Source organism: Pyrgilauda ruficollis, unplaced genomic scaffold, assembly GCF_017590135.1.
Source record: "Pyrgilauda ruficollis isolate IOZ18807 unplaced genomic scaffold, ASM1759013v1 scaffold141, whole genome shotgun sequence".
NCBI classification, from domain to species: Eukaryota; Metazoa; Chordata; class Aves; order Passeriformes; family Passeridae; genus Pyrgilauda; species Pyrgilauda ruficollis.
This window is the reverse complement of record NW_024512655.1, coordinates 411,061-428,218: the sequence shown is the minus strand read 5'-3', so window position 1 is coordinate 428,218 and position 17,158 is coordinate 411,061. Positions and strand designations below refer to the sequence as shown.

Sequence of the window (17,158 nt, the reverse complement as noted above, 5' to 3'; positions counted from 1 at the left end):
ATACACTAGGTTTAGTTTTTGAATGATGTCTGAAAATGTTGCTGCATTGTGCATGTTTTAACCCTTCTCCCTCCCCTGCATGGAGTTCCTTGTGAGGTTCTTGGTGGTACACAAGCCAGTGGTGGGGTTCTGAGTAGGGAGCAGTGTGGTAACTCCTTCAGAGCACTGGGAATTCCACCACTCCACGTATTTGTCAAATAGGAAGTCTGATAAATTAAGTCTGATATAGGAAGACTTCAGTCTTCTCACAACAAATACCTCTGAAGTGCATTACAAGTAGAAATCCATGCAGTCTTCAAGCACCCTGTGAATTTGAACAACAAGACCAAACCCAGGAATGAAGTCTAGATTTCCCTAGGAAACCAGAGTCTCCTGTTTCTGCTTTAGCTGGTTGTCTTTAGCCAGAACACAAATGTAGTTGTGCCAGAATTCTGATAAAAATTTCAAACTCACAGTTCATGTTTGTAGTATGAGATGGAGACCACTGAAAACTGTGGGTTAAATCATGCTGGACTTTGCACTGTAAAGCTCTTGCCCTTCTCCCCAAGCCAGAATGGAGCAAAGTACTGTGGCTTCCACAGGAAGAAGCTACATAATTCTTAAAAAAATTCCTATTACACACTTAGAGACTTCTGCATCTGTAATTATTTCATCACAAGGGGCTAATTTCTTGGATCGAGACGAGTGGCTGCAGACTTTGACCAAGGCAACCATTAGTTCAGAAAAAAAAGCTTAAATGTGACTAATGTAATGTTTCATCTCTGGAATTTTATAGTTAAAATTTGGGTAGCAAAAAAATAGTACAGTAAAAATGTGAAAATAAAAATAGTTTGAGTATTGAGTAACTTTTGGCAATGTGTCAAATGAGATGCAAGTAATGGAATTCCCTCCTCTAAATTTTAGCTGACTGGCACAAGCTAAGCTATTGTATGAATTAAAGATGTGAAATTGGCTGTCTGGGAAGCTGCTTCCAATAAGGCTGCATTTATAAAGTGTTGTGAAGGAAATTTATTTCCCCAAATACTTCAGATTAAGGGAAAATTCTTTAGAGAGTGGAGTGGTTAATATAATAAAGATGCTGGTTTCTTCAGGTTTGTTTTGTTCTCGCTGGTTTCAGTGAGTGGACAAGGGTGGAATGCTACCCTACATAGCTCAGCAGTTCCTGGAGGACACCTGTCCTAGTTGTAAGGGATCATATCAAATGAGATCTTGGTCAGGGAGCAGTACCCTGCTTATCTCAGTGCTCCATGAGAATATTCCAGGTGACAGCAGAGCTTGCTGACACAGCTCATGATTTCTGTGTTGCTGTGTGCAGAGCCTGGGATGGACAGGGTTAGTGCATCCATGCAGCCATAGCTGAATGATGAGTGGGAAATCTGGGAGTGCATTTCAGCTTGTGTGCCTTTAAAGTGTTTGCATTGTTCCATAGCCAGCTGCAGGAACAATAGCAGGTTACTGCTGTGTAAGACTGATACTGAGATACAAATATTCTTCTTGGTCTAAACTGGAGTATAATCTCAAATGTAAGAAGCTAGCTAATCCTGTTTACCAGATTGCTTTGATTTTATGCTGAGATTCCAACCAGTCTGGATGTTTATTTGTTAGATGTGCTGTATAAAAAAAATAAGCAATAGCTCTTGGCCCCCAAAATTGCCAACTAAAATATCTTTACCTTGCTAGTATTACTAGGGAATAGAAGTAGTTGCTCTCCATTTTACAAACTGGTTGTGAAAATGTGTGTAATAGAGCTAAAATGGTCATAATGCCTCTGCAGTGGCCAGTTGATATTGGAGTTTTGATTATAGCTGCACTAACTGGTGTGGGTAACCTCTGAGTGCACACAGGGCAATGACTCAGTGTCTCTTCATCATTTTTTGATACGAAGACATGCTTTACCCATAAGTAGTTCTATAGCTTTGTAACTGTCAGAGTCCTGTGGAACTTGTGACTTAGTGTTGGAGTAGTTCATGTTTTGCCTTCCTGGTTGTATCCCTGAGTGGCCCAGCTACACTGGGGCTTCCTCCAGGGAACCTTTGCTTTCCACTGCTCTGTGCAGTTTGCTAGATGCTGTTTCCTTAGGCCACAACTTTTGTCAGCTGGAAACTCACAAAGAGTTTCTAAATCAGTGTTTTGCTTACATTTTGACCTAAACTAGAAGTTGGTTCTCTAGTACTGTTCTTAAAACTACATTAAGTCACAAGAAGCTCAATAATGTCAATCTGGTGCTGGCTCAATGACCTGGGTTTCCTTTGGTTTTAGAGTAAGTGGCTGTTACTGTTCCTGGTTTCTCATGTGCTCTAAATCTCCATGTGGAAAACAGGGATGTTAGTTAGAGCTGCATTAGACACTGACTGTGTTGAAGGTGTTTGGATCACAGTAATACGTAGGACTTCTTGCTTGTTAAAGAGATGTCTTAATCGGCCTTTAAAGAAAAGTGGTTTTTTTTAATTCCTGGTTGCAGTAAGCAGTGATGGATATCCTTAACTTGTGGTGGCAGTTTATCTGAACAGACATTCCTAGCATATGGAAACCCGAGGCACTGCTCATTAAAAATCATTTAGCAAAAGGTGGAAAACTTGTAATGAAGAAGCAAAGCGCATAATGCTTAGCAAGTGTGTGGAAGCTCCAGGCTCTAGGGTTTGAGAAGAAGACAAATCAAGGATATCAAATAGAAAATTCATATTAAAACGATTAAAACCAGAAAGTCATTGCTCTGCATTCTGCTGAAACTCATTCTTCGGACAGACAAGACTGATAATGGTTTTTTTTCCCTTTAAACTAAGCAACAAGGTGCCAAATGGAAAAAAAAAAAATCAAACAAACCACAACCCACCTCTGAAACTCTGATTCTGGATATCCTTCTAGCTTGTAGCAAGTCTTGGAGTATGAACCACTGTCTTCGTCTGTCATAGTGGCACTTACAGTCCTTTTAACATTGAACCTTTCGGCTGCTTCTGTTTCATTTTTTCTTATCGTCTAACACTTCTCTGGCTGCTGTTGTAGTGAAATGGATTCTAAACTTGAGCATCCCTGCAACCACGTGCAACGTTACTAACCAGTGTTAACCCGACTTACTCTGGCTGCTCATGACATCTTCTATGGCTGTTGTGCTCACCTTCCTGGGGAGGATTTGCTGAAAGAAGCAACAGCAGTCACCAAGGCAACTGCGTGTGGTGGGGATTTGCATGTCTTTGTAGCATGTGTGAACTGCAGTTTACACTTGGTTTTAAGATATAAAACCAGGAACTTGGTTTTAGTTGGACTATTTAAAGATTTTGGAAGGGTTTGGGAGGGAAGAGTTCAGATTATCAGCTATTATGAGATGACAGGACTTAAATATAATGTTAATCTTTATGTAGTGAAGAGCTCCAGTTTTGGCAGTCCATGACTCTTGAAGATGCATTTTAATGCCCTAACACTCAGTCTTCAGGGACCTCCTTATCACTTATTCTATTTTGATTTTTGATTTAGTTTTCTTTGCCTGCTACTTCTTGTTTAGCTTTTCCATTTTCTTACAATTTTAATTTTGGTTATTTTGGGGCCACTTCTTGATTTTTGTTTTTCCAAAGGATGCAGACTCTGATAGTGGGGATGATTCGGACAAGAGATCGTGTGAGGAGAGTTGGAGACTGATCACTTCCCTGAGAGAGAAGCTGCCCCCCAGCAAGCTCCAAACCATTGTAAAAAAGTGTGGCCTCCCCAGCAGTGGGAAGAAACGAGAACCTATTAAAATGTACCAGATACCCCAACGGCGACGCCTTAGCAAAGACTCCAAATGGGTCACCATCTCAGACCTAAAGATTCAGGCTGTGAAGGAGATATGCTATGAGGTAGCACTCAATGACTTCAGGCACAGTAGGCAGGAGATTGAGGCTCTGGCCATTGTTAAAATGAAAGAGCTTTGTGCCATGTATGGGAAAAAAGACCCAAACGAGCGCGAATCGTGGCGAGCTGTCGCTCGGGATGTCTGGGATACAGTGGGAGTTGGAGATGAAAAGATTGAAGATGTGATGGCCAACGGTAAAGGAATAACTGATGTGGATGACCTAAAGGTGCACATAGACAAATTGGAAGATATTCTGCAAGAAGTGAAGAAGCAGAACAACATGAAGGATGAAGAGATCAAAGTTCTCAGAAATAAAATGCTAAAAATGGAGAAGGTTTTACCCCTGATAGGGTCTCCAGACAAAGCTCAGTCAACTGTAGCTAATGCCAAGTCTCCAAACTCTGCCAGTGCAGTGGATGTGGACAAGAAGGCCGCAGATGAGGCAAAGAGAAGCGAGAATGACGATCTTGCTAAGGAGGAGCGCGTGTCTCAGTTAATGGCAGGTGATCCAGCTTTCAGACGTGGGCGTTTACGTTGGATGAGGCAAGAACAGATTCGATTCAAAAATCTGCAGCAGCAGGAAATAGCAAAACAGCTTCGCCGACAGAATATGCCTCACCGGTTTATTCCACCTGAAAATCGCAAACCGCGGTTTCCCTTCAAAAGCAATCCCAAACACAGGAACTCGTGGAGTCCAGGCACCCACATCATTATCACCGAGGACGAAGTTATTGAGGTTAGAATTCCGAAAGAAGACGATAAGAACAAAGACGAAGGCAAAGAGAAAGAGAGCAAAGCTGCTTCTAAAGATCCGCAGCAGCTGTGGAATCTCTACGGCCCGCAGCGGAGCCAGGATCACATCCAGGTTAACCGGCAGCAGCTGGGCCCGCCGCCGCAGCCCGGCGGGCAGCAGCCGCAGCTGCGCTGGAGGAGCAACTCCCTCAACGGCGGCTCGCAGAAGGGGCTGCGGCGCCAGGCCTCGGGCTCCTCCGAGGCGCTGCACTCGCCGGGCGGCCCGCACAGCCCCGAGCCGCAGGGCTTCCAGCACAAGCGCCACCTGCACCAGCACCGCCAGCCCTACGGCGGCCACGGGGCCGAGGGCAGCGCCCCGAGACACACGGACCGGCCCGGCCAGCACGGCCCGTTCGTGACGCCCCCGCGCATGAGGCGGCAGTTCTCGGCCCCCAACCTGAAAGCGGGCAGAGAAACCGCGGTATGAGCGGGGCAGCCGGGCCGGGGCAGCCTTGCCGGGCCGGGGCAGCCTTGCCCGCCCGCTTTGCTCGGCCGGGTGAGCCCCAGAGGCCCCGCACAAGCGCCAGGTACCGGCCCCGCGGCCCGGGCGCTGCCCCTGGGACTTGCCTGAAGTTTTAACAGCATCCGTTGGAAGAATATTCTGAAAAATTGTAAGAACTTTCTTCGTAGACTAGAAGACTTGGAGGGAGGGAGGTGGAGGGGAGAACTTCCCACTAGCTCATTTACCAAGTTTTTTTTGTGTGTGTGTCTTGAAGTATTTTTCTAATGCTGAAAATACTGTCTGGAACTTACCAAGTGCTACCTTCCTCCTGTGTTTTATGTAGACAATCAAAAGAGGAATTTAGTTTCTAGCATTGAATGTTTCTTGTGACCTTTTTCTTAGCAATAAGGAAACTGACCATCTGTTTATAAATGGATCTGGTTCTTCAGAACAATATTTTCCACTCTTAACTCAATTTTTAATAGTAATAATAATCTATAAACCAAAAGTTGTCGGCTGACAAGATATGTGTAGCTTTTTTATAAAGAAATTAAGAAGAGCTGTTGGGTCACACTCCCTGAGTAGATGTCTCTTCTCCTTCTGCTTAAGTTCATAAATATTGGTATGAAATTGCTGTGACAGTTAAACCAGCCTGAATGGAATTTTATGTCAGAATATATATATAATGCTGAAGCAATTATTTGGAAATGAGCTTTTTCTAATTCCCGTTGTATCTCTAAATAGGATAGGTTTTAATTATTGTACTGAGACTGTGGGAAGGAACTAGTATTTTTCAACACTCTGGTGCACTCAAAAAGCTAATTCTTTTATGTTTTCAGCTTTCTCAGGCATGAGTCTGGGAGATGTTCTTGAAATAGTTATTCTTATGAAGATTTATAAATCACTACTTTGCGTTGGCTGAATTCTCCTGTGAGATGGGAGAATTGAACTGTTTCATCTTAATGTGATACCTCATGTTAGTGCCTCTGGTCTTGGATTAAACTTGAATTCAAGACTTGTTTAATAAAGGAGAAGGTTGCTTTGAGGAGAAAATAAGATTAATTTCCTTCTCCCCACACTCAAAATGCGAGTTAAAATCTTTCATGTCTATTTTGCTCTGAAGGGGTTTGCACTTGCAGGTGATTTGCCATAACACAAAGGCTTGCTATTCCTGCTTCAGATTGTTCCAAGCAAATTACTGAAGAACTAGTGATTGAGGAATAGGCTTTGAGGTTTTGTCTCAGTTGGAGAGTCCCAACCTGAATGATACTGGGTTATTTTCTGAGTTTCCAAAAGTGCAAGAGAAAGTTGCTCTTTGCAAAGTCTGTGGCCTTAACTGTAAGCCAATAGAAATATTTGAGGACTTACTTTGCTTTTAAATTTAACTTGAATAAAATTTTAAAAACAAAATTGGACACTCTACCACATTTGGTAAGGTAGGTCCACTTTGCAGTGTATTTGTGCTGTTTTGCACAAGTATCCTGAATTTACTTGAGGTTGCTTATTTTTTTATAAAATACAAGCCCTACTGGTAATTGTTACTTGTGTGTGGCTCAGCATAGCTGTAGGCGAGTGGCAAGTGTCTTCAGCTTATTTTCCATTTTTTTTTGTCCTATCCTACTTCTCCCCTGCCTCAGCTGGGCATGTTGTAGGTGCTGTTACAACACAGGTGCCATTTACATATCAGGTAATGAAGTGTCAGCTCTCAATTCCCAGCACATGCATCGCTGGTGGGATGGTGGCCTCTGCTGCAGGAGATACAAAGTTAGTCCTCCAACTCCTAAAAGAACAAACTGGTCTGATCACTTGGGAGCTTTGCTTTATGGCAGGTTTAGTTCTGTGTCCAGATCTGGCTTTGTAACTTGCATTTGTCTCATGCTTTGGCCTACTTGAACAAAGGAAATAGAGCATGGCTTCCAAAAATGTCTTGATTCTTAAAGAAAAGAAGGCTTGTAGATGAGCAATACTTTCTTTAAGCTTGAGTCCAAATTGCAAAATGAGTTTTGGGCTGCAAGTAATGTTTTGCTGTTGTTTTTATTTTAGAATCCTGTTTTAGTAGTGCATTGCACTTCGGTTTTGTGCATGTGGAGCACAGTGAGTTCTTACATATCCTCAGAAAGGCTTGGACTCTGTTGAACATGCATGCTTGGGAAAAGCCTCAGTTCCGTGGGAATACGTGAGGCAGACAGAGCTAGCCTGCAGGGGAAGGGCCCTGGGAGGAGCCCAGGGCAATCCCATCTCCTGTCCCTGCTCTGGAGGATTTGCTGTATGAAATCACCTCGTGAGTGAGCAGGGAGTCATTCTGAGATCCATGGAACTGCGTGTACTGACACGAGACTAAAACTGCTGCTGCTTGGTGCCTTAATGCTGAACACTAAAATGTTTGTGCCAGCTTATTTCAGCTCAAAACTCAGAAAAGAAATCTCTGTAAATGCCTGGGTGGTGCTGCTGAGCACTGGGTTGCCATCAGTCTGCCTTACCCCCCTGTTTTAGTGCAACACTAGAAGAACAGCCCTGCCTGTTCTGCTGGGTTTGACAAAACAGAAAAAGGACAGTCAGTGTCAGAATGAGCCCAGTCTGCTTCAAGGAAGCAGCTTTTTTCCTGGTTTTTAGGAGGATATTTAAGAATTTGATATGAATTGCAGTGCAGTGCTTCATCTGCTAAGGGAGGCAGTGTGAGAACTGTGGATCTCCTTGCACTATTCAGAAATGCACACAACTCTCACTCCAAATCCTGTGTTAATGGAGTTAATGAACAGTGAGACAGCTGCTTCCATTGATGTCTGTGTGAAAAGGCTTTCAGGGGAATGGAAATGTGGCATCCATGGTGGAAGTGCTCTTTTACTAAGTTCAGTTGCCTTTGCCAAGTGCTGCTGTGCTTTGGCAGCTGGCTTGGATCCACCTGTGCCTTTGGGATGGCTTCTCTAGGGCTCACTGGGACACTGGACTTGGGGCTGGGATTAAATGCACATCACTAATGCTCCTCACTCAGACTGACTCCAGCATCCTTCCTCAAGCAATCTGAATTTGGGGATCTGTCAAATTAGAGGATGCTATTTTTATCAGTACATTCAGCATAGTTTCAGTATCTCCCTCACTGTGTCCTTTACATGTTGAAATTTGTTTTTTGTTGAAATTTTTTTGGATACTCCCCATTAAATCTCTTCAGGAGCTGCCACATGAGAAATCTATGCTGTGTAACTATTTGTACTGTAAAGAAAGCAGTGAGCTGCCTTTGAACTAAATGGGATTTTCAGATCTGTCTGTTGTTTTGGATTGTCTTAAGAGCAAGTATCTGCCTTGTGAAAAGCAGAACTGGTTTGTATTGTAACAAGTGCTCTTTCAATAAACTATGAAATACTCTTGTAAGTGTCAGACTTGTATCAGTGAAATGGAAATGAAACTTGACTGCAGGCTTGTCCTGCTTTTATTTTTTATCTTGGGGTTGGGCTTGTTCCAGTGGGGTTATAAAGGTTTCTTTAATTGTTCCTCAGTCTGATTCTAAGTTCATCCACCCTGGTGTTTCTGCTGTTATGTGGAATGCAGCAAAGCAGACTTGTGTCCATCTCAGCTTATTTAAATTCAGTATAAAAGAAAATGAGAGCTTTTTGTAGCACAAGGAACTGTAAACCATTCCCGTCTTCAGTGCTGCCCCATTGTACCATCCTGTGTGCTGTTTGTCTGAATTCTGGAAAAACACAGAGCTGGCTGTTCTCCCTTTATTTGCCCATTGAAGGCAAAAGAAATGGACTTTTCTGTGCACCTCAAATGCAGGGGAGAATCACACAGCAGCACCTTGGCAGCCATCACGTCCCAGCTGCTGTGGGTTCTGCTTTAACTGCTCCAGTCTGGTCTTAAAGAGCTTTGTCTGGTTTGAGTGTGTGGGGTCTGGGTTTGTTGGTGGGTTGGGCTCTTTTTCTTTTTGTTTCCCCCAGTCCCCCATTTCCTCTCCTGCTTTTCAGTTTCTCCAGAAGAATCTGGAAAGATTCTACTAAAACTGTACTTGAAGAGCTTTCCATTTCTACAATTTAGCTGCTCAAAATGACATTATCAGCTTCAGACTACAGGAAAATAAATTACTTTGCCTTTCCTTGCAAGTGAGAGAAGCTTATTTGTGTCACTTTGCAGCTCACCAGTTTTATCTAGGTTTCAAATGTAATAGCATTATCTGCATGGATTGGGGGAAATAGATCAAAAAAAGTGCCTTTGTGTTAAAAAATGCTGGGCATTTCAAAAGAGTAGATAAGTCTGATACTTCATGAGAAGTCTCATGGAGTCTAGAATAGATTTTTGGTGAATCTAAGAATTTCAGAATGAGTATCAAAAGAAAGGATATGTATTTGTTTTGTTTGCAGTACTTAGCTGCTGGGCTGAGGTTACTTGCTGTGGCAGTAAGTAGCCAACTTAGGGTGAATGGAGCAGAAACAACTGAAGAAGGAGCATTTTAGCCACATTAAATACTCAAGAGGAAATTAGAAAATGAAAATGCAGCCATCATATGAAGGCCATATGAAGTTCAATTTTGCTCTCAGGGGTTATTGAATTTGTGATGTTCAAAATCCTGCACTTTCTAAGGGCACAGCTACCATTTGTTAATGCTGCTTTCAGAAAATACTACTTGTGAACCTGAAGCAGTGTTCTGGAGATGTGTCTCCTTTCCAGATGGAAAGCCTTTCTGACTGAAGCTGACACCAGCGTGTTGTGGATAAGTGATGCAGCTCTTTAGTGGGATGCTTAAGGGGGATGGGAGGAAAATGTAAACCTTTTATTCTGTAGCTCTTGGACTTAAGAACCTATTATTGCAAACTGGGCACTGCAGAAGAATTTTAGGATTTGGAACTGTGGAAGAGAAAAGGTTGGAGTACAAGATGAGTGCCTTCAAGAATTCTCCTTAAGAACTCAGCAATGCCCTTAGTGAATTGTTGTAGTAACTCTTGTGTAAAAATCTTGAGAAACCAATTTAATTTGTATAATAATATGTCAAAGGTTTATCTTAAAAAAATAAAATACCCTAGTGGGATAGGCTTTGAGACCAAGAACACTGTGACAGGTCTGTTCGAACTTGTATTTGTTTTGCCAGCAAATAATAAAAGGCTCATTAGGTTTAAGTAGCATTTATTTCAAGGCACGATAAGGTCTGAACAGGAAGAAAATGCCTTTGTACCAGAAGCTGTTGCTGAAGTGTTCCTCGTGGGGAGGCCACTGCACAGACTTCTCTGCCAGTGCTGTGGTGGTTTTTATCTTCTGATGTCTTAAGCACACATGTGAGAGAGTGCTGCTTGCATGCCGTGGGGAAAATCTAATGGAAAACAAAATGCTTCCCCCACTAATATTTGAAATTAATTTTTTTTAACAAAAAGGCAAATTAGTGGTGCTGTTAATCCTTCTGTTTGAGAAAATGAAGGTGAATAATCCTCCCCTTTCAAATTTATTTTTGCATTTTTCTCTATTTCTGCCTCTTTCCTACCCCTCTGAAAGCAGCAGGCAGCCTCCAAATAAAATCCCCTTCTTCCTGTCTTTAGCAAAAAACCCACCAAAAGAACATCCTAAAGCTTTGCCTCTTCTGGACACTGTGTACATGTAAATGTGATTTTAGAGACCAGCTCTTCTGTCTGGTGTTGGCCTCTGTGTTCTCTTTCCAGGGGGGTTGCCCTGGAGCAGTGCTGGTGTGTGACCTGGGAGCACTCTGCAGTCTGCGATCTGTGTCTGTCACTCCGAGCTGTTGGTGTCTCTCAGCTTCCTCCTGGCTCTTGTCTGTCCTCCTACACAGCCTCTCCTCTCTCCCCACAGGACTATGAGAGCAAACTGCAGGCCCTGCAGAAGCAGGTGGAGACACGGTCCTTGGCAGCTGAAACAACAGAGGAGGAGGAAGAGGAGGAGGAAGAAGGTGAGTTTGAAGCTACAAATAATTTGGATGTAGCCTGAAGTCTAAAGGAACAGCTGCTGTGTCATCTCGTAATAGATAGAAAACTTGCTTTGGAAAGCTGCAAAACACTGCAAGTTCTTGATCTGTAATCCCCTCAGCATCAAGATTTAAATACTCATTTATAGAATACATTCCACATGAACAGTAGGCATACGTCTTCAAACACAGCACAAACTAGATTAGTTTTACCCAAGCTTTGATTTGGTGCTCTTGAAGGAATCTCTTCCTGGCACTAATAGAGCTCAGATGTCTTAAAACAAAATAACACTGTTGCCTTTGTTTCCTTGTTTTAATCTTGAAGTTTCTCTTTCCTCCTTGCTAGGAATTCTTAGAATGCTGTGACATGTCTGTATAACTCCATTTCTGGACAGTAGATAATTTATTATTCTCATTATACTTGCTCTCATTCCTCTCTTTCAGCATTTGGCTTTAATAATTGCCAAATAACCTAAAATAACAGGAGCAGAAAAAGATTTGTTTCCTCTGTTCCAAATCTCATTTACATGATCATTAATCTCCACTGCAAATGTTGAGGAAGTTTGAGTCCAGTTTTTCCATGATGAATAATTAAAATGTAGGGTTTTGTTTTCTGCTCTTCCAGAAAATGTGTTGAGAGCTTGATGGCACAGTCAGCAGGAGTATTGGAGACTGCATGTGATGGTTTTGAGAGGAAGCCACATTGTTTTATTCCTCTGTTTCTTTGCCCTTCCCAGTGCCCTGGACACGCCATGAATACGAACTCGCCCAGTGGGCTTTCAGGAAGTGGAAATTCCACCAGTTCACTTCCCTGAGGGACCAGCTCTGGGGAAATGCAGTGTACCTGAAGGAAGCCAATGCAATCAGTGTAGAGTTAAAGAAAAAGGTAGAGCCAGTTTTTGAGTTTTCTGACCCATCAGTTTTGATTGTATGATCCTGCTGTAAATGCTCTGAGTTTCTTGTAATTGCATGTCTCTTGCTTATCAATTTGGGCTGTAAAAGGGTTCAGAGAACTGTGACTCCTTGATCTGGGCTGTCTGGGTGAACGTCCCCCAGCAGCATCTGCCTTCTAGGACCAAAGCGGGGTGTCCCTTGCGTGCAGGTGCAGTTCCAGTTCGTGCTGCTCACGGACACGCTGTACTCCCCGCTGCCCCCGGAGCTGCTGCCCGCGGAGCCGGAGAAGAGCCGGGAGCGCCGGCCTTTCCCCCGCACCGTGGTGGCCGTGGAGGTGCAGGACCTGAAGAACGGAGCAACGCACTACTGGTCCTTAGAAAAACTCAAGTATGTCAGTAGTCTTAGAGAACAAAATGCCCTGTGTCTGAGGAACTTCACTCAAAAACTTCTTCCCTCGCTGTTCCTTACCGGTTTCTGTTTTTTCTCTGTGTCCTCCCAAACTTTCTAGTCAGTGTGGGATGTTCTAAATACCAGCTTTTCAGATTGTTTGAACAAGAGCACTTTTCTCCAGCTTCTTACCTTACCTTCATATCTAATCTTTGTAATTTGAGGTTAGACTTTTATCTTTTGAATGTAATAAGACTCATCACAGCTCATCTCTGTGCGTTAGTTTTTTCAGTCCTTCCACTGTAATACTTTCCTTGCCACCTGCTTTATATAACCTGGCAGTATAGGACATAACTTATGATAAAAATCTTGAATAAAGATTTTATTTCTGTGGAAGTACACAAATTCTGTCACAAATTCTGACTGCAATCTGAATTATTTTCATCACATGTACATGACATTTCTTTTCCCCATTCTCTAAATATTGACTGAAGGACTTTTTTCCTGCTAATAACTTCCAGACAAAGGATCTTGCAGTGTGAAACACTTGTTTTCTTCGATAAAATAAATGGATAATTAGAGTCTATAATGGAATTGGTTCACTTTTGAATCAGAATGCCCACATTTCTGGAGTGGAATACAAAGAACTGCCAAAATTACTCAGTGACATGGTCTGATAAAAAAATTGAAGCAAAAAATATGCCAGGATTAGATGTGAAAGAGGAATATTTAGAAGTGAATTGAAATCCAAGATTTATGTAAGCTTCTGCAGTGACCTTGCCTTGTGCTTAAGGGCTTAGCTGACAACCAGGCTCTAACATTTTGGGGAATTAGTGAAGCACCAAACGTAGGGCACAGCCTCCTCTGTTCTTGGGTGTAACTTGGTACGGGTGAAGCCAGGGAGGTGCACAGCTGGCTTTGTGTTGTCTGCCTCTTGACCCGCTCTCTGAGCTCTTCGCTGCGCTGTGCCCGCAGGCAGAGGCTGGAGCTGATGCGGGAGATGTACGACCGCGCGGGGGAAGTGGCCTCCGGCAGCCAGGACGAGCCCGAGGGCTCCATGACCGGCAGCGACCCCTTCTACGACCGCTTCCACTGGTTCAAGCTCGTGGGCAGGTACGGACGGCACCTCGCTGCTCTGGCAGCTCTGGCTCAACGGGCAGTGCTGAATAAACCGTGTGGCCGCTCTGTCAGCTGGGTCTTGTCTTTCAGGGATTTGGAACAGACTTTAAATACAGTTAAGAATAGAAAATGCTCTTTAAAATGTTGCCAGTTCAAGTGTCTAGTGGTAGAATCTGCTTTGAGCGAATACAGTTAAGAATAGAAAATGCTCTTTAAAATGTTGCCAGTTCAGGTGTCTATAGTAGAATCTGCTTTGAGTGAACGTTTAGTAAGTTACAAATTTATTTTAAAATAATATAACCTGCTAAGTTCCATCTAAAGTCACTGGAGCAGAGCTGTGAGAATACAAAGACTCTGGAAAAGTGGTCCAGAGTCTCTCATATGTGTGGTTCAAATAGTTTGGTCATACCGTAGGGAAGTGTCTGATGGGATTCTTTGGTATTTCCTGCTGTTGGCCGCACCTTTACAATATTTTTATTTGCAGAGCTGCTGTGTTGGAAATGAGAAATGTAGCTGTGTTACACGGATGTCCTCTCAAGTTCTGTATGCTCAGCCATGTTTCTCTTCCTTTTCATTTGCCTCCTGCTCCGTTCAAGAACACTCTTTTCCCCGACTGTCGGCAGCCCCGTCCCTCCCATTTCGTTGCAGTTGCTGTGGTTTGAAGGCGTTGCTCGTTGTGCAGGGGTGTGTGTGCTGTGGCAGCAGGGAGCTGTGCTGGGTTGTGTGTGCTGACGCTGTTAATCGCTGTCCGTTCGCTGATGTGCAGCTCCCCCATTTTCCACGGCTGCGTCAACGAGCGCCTGGCCGATCGCACGCCCTCCCCCACTTTCTCCACGGCCGACTCCGACATCACTGAACTGGCAGATGAGCAGCAGGATGAGATGGAGGACTTTGATGATGAGGCCTTTGTGGATGACACTGGCTCCGACGTTGGGACTGAGGAGGGATCAGATCTCTTCAATGATGGGCGCGACCCGTTTTACGACCGATCCCCTTGGTTCATTTTAGTGGGAAGGTTGGTGAGGTTACTCTGAGAATGGCCAAAAGGGACCAGCTCTTGCTGCAGGCTGCAATGGCTCTGCCTTGTGCTACACAGATGGTCAGTCTAGCCAAAATATCCATGACCATGAATTGGAATTGCCAGAGAATGAGTGTAGTTCAACATTAAGTTTTAAATTGCTGTGTCTCGAGCCGTGAAGACCTGAGTAGTGACTGAGAAAATAACTCTTAGATATGACAGTGTCAGTAAATCTATCTCTAGATAACTGTCACAGCTTGGAATGAACGGGGGTTTGTGTACAGAATTTAAGCCTTTATAGAATTCCCTATTTAGCCACTGCAGGGTCATTAAGACAGAACTGTGAGTGTTATTTTCTTCCATAGAAGAGAATCTGATTATGGTGGGAAGTCTTTCAGTCCAAACACAGAAATGCATTTTTTTTGAAAATCAGTTTAACATCCGCTGCATATGAAAAGATGGCATGAGGAGAAAGAAGAGTGATCCTTTCTGGATGAGGAAAAGAGTGTTCTCTGAGATGATTTGGCTTCTCAGATTGTGCTTGACTCTCTGTAGCCAGTATAACACAGTGAAAGGTCATCTACATTGAAATTCACTGTCTCTGTTTATCAGCCCTTTCCCCAGGCACTATGCTTGAATTCCTGAAACAGATTTGCATGGAGTATTTTAGAATATTATTGAGCTTTCCAGAACAGAAAGAATTAGGGCATTAGCAGACCTCAGTCTGTGGTGTAGACCCTTAAGGACAGCAAGTTACATTAAAGAAACGTAGTTCTTCACACTGTTTCTTCAGCAGTAGTCCTGCTAGCACGTTTCTCATTACAAGAAACAGAAACATTTTTATTTAGTGACTTGGCTCTTCTCTCTGCTGCTTCCCTCTCCCCTGATGATGCTTTTGTGCTTCCTTGCTTACCCTGTAAGCCAACATCCTCATTAAGGTGCTTGCCACAGCCGTGGTACAAAAAAGGCTCCATGGCCAGAAGGGAGGAACAAAGGAAGAGGGACCAGAACTTGGCTTTATCCTTCTCTGCCAGTGTAAGCAGGAAAGACTTCAGGGTCAGGATGGTGGGATCTTTATGCAGTTTGCTCAAATGCAGGACACTTGTTTGCATAATTTATGAAAAGGAGAGATAAGAGTTTGCTGGTCTGTATCAAGCTTTGAGTTCAGTGTAGTGTGTTTGTCTAACCTCAGGCATTGTCAGTAGTGAAACTTGAAACTTCCTTGATCCTATTTTTTAAACAAAAATTACTAAAGTTGCAAGAAATTGTGTTAGTCCTCTGCAGTCTCTGAATCTGTGCCTGTACATGCAATGCCTGGTAGGACGTTTTACAAACTCTGATTATCTGGTTCAGGTGGGGAGGCAGTTTGGGAAAGCCACCTGTGCTGCTCTGGGCTGGCTGGCACTCTTTGAGCCCAGGGTGCCCCGTGTGCCCCTGGAGCCTGGGAAAGAGCTGGGCTGTTCATGCTCACTCAGAGGGCTCAGGAAGCACAGCACGAGCTGAGCAGATAGAGAGTGCAATGAAAACACTTGTGCTTCCTGGCAGGCACACAGACTGCTGCTTTGTGCTCAGCTCTGGGCTGTGTCTGGGGCAGGCACGTGCAGCTGCAGCGCTCTGGGCGCCGGCCTGCGTGGTGTGAGCTGCAGGTACAGAGCTGTGCCTGTGCTGAGGGAGGGAACTTAGCTCCTGCTGAGAGGATAGAGAGTGATTTCCTCAGCTGCTGGTTTCTGTTGTTTCTGTTGTCCTGTTATGCCCATTCTGTCAGCAGAGGCTGTGGGACTGTCAGCACCACTGAGCAGGAACTCTTGTGGGTGCTGTCCTCCCGTGTGAGAGCTCTGCTTTTGAGCAGTGACTTACAGGCACCAGGGTGTCCCTCCACAGAGCTATTGTCTTGAGCACAAGGCAGTGTTCAGTTCGGAACAAAACCAGAATTCCTTATCACTTCCAACTGTGTACTTACTGGTTGATACATCACAGAATGAGGAGGACAAATAAAACAATTCTTAGTGTTTTTGGAGGGTTGTCAGCAATAACAAGTGCAGGTCATGAAAGGAGAGGAAGAAGAGAAATGGAACATGTAGTTATCCAACTCCCTGGCCATCACAGTTATTTTCTTTTCTCTCTCTGTGCTATGACTGTCTTTTATTTGTAACTCTTAAAGAAAAGAAAAAAGAGCTGGTCCCTTTAGCCATCTCTTCTGGCATGCTGGGTTTCTTCAAGGTTGACTCTATTTAATGGTATGACAAATCAAGCATTTGCTTTGTTTTTAAGGGAGGTGGGAGAGGACTATGGGATATTTTATTTAAATCCTAATGTGTTTATTTTAAAAATATCTGCCATCATTTTGAGTTCTGTTGGTTTTGTTTTGGTTTTTTAAAAAATTGTGTTTGTTAATTTAATTTCTAGTTTTGTTGTGAGTATGCCATTTTACCTCACCAATCTTTCTGCTAATCCAGCTCCCCTCTTTCAGTCTGCTGGGCTAAGTGCAGGGGGACACTTGGGGGCTCTCTGGGGAGTGGGTGTCCTCACGGATGTGGGAAGAGGAGGAGGACAACCGGATTTCATCCACTCCTAACTTGGCACTGTGTCACGGTGAAGCAGCAGTAGTGCTGCAACACCCAGCTCTGCTTTGGTGCAGCACAGGTGCAGTTGCTCTCCACTCTACAGCAGAGATGCAGCATTTGCATCAGCAAACAGGAAGCTTTAGACTTTTTTGCATTATGTGTTTTTTTTTGGTCTAAGTTAAAATTATTCCAGTGAACAAGGTGACTGGATGGA

At 43.7% G+C, this 17,158-nt stretch overlaps 1 protein-coding gene across 11 annotated transcripts in view; it reads left to right on the top strand.

The window, feature by feature from the left end:
• The window catches only part of KIF1B (kinesin family member 1B), a 79,588-nt gene that overhangs the window by 36,175 nt on the left and 26,255 nt on the right, over window positions 1-17,158 (top strand). For 6 of the 11 annotated variants that reach the window (XM_041460282.1, XM_041460276.1, XM_041460281.1 and 3 more), the window contains 5 exons: window positions 10,851-10,947; window positions 11,700-11,848; window positions 12,065-12,243; window positions 13,219-13,356; window positions 14,129-14,377. In XM_041460282.1, coding sequence (XP_041316216.1) covers window positions 10,851-10,947; window positions 11,700-11,848; window positions 12,065-12,243; window positions 13,219-13,356; window positions 14,129-14,377 — 812 coding nt within the window. Of the gene's footprint in view, window positions 1-3,569; window positions 8,430-10,850; window positions 10,948-11,699; window positions 11,849-12,064; window positions 12,244-13,218; window positions 13,357-14,128; window positions 14,378-17,158 lie in introns of those variants that run through there. The other 5 variants (XM_041460284.1, XM_041460283.1, XM_041460286.1 and 2 more) reach the window with 2 other exon arrangements.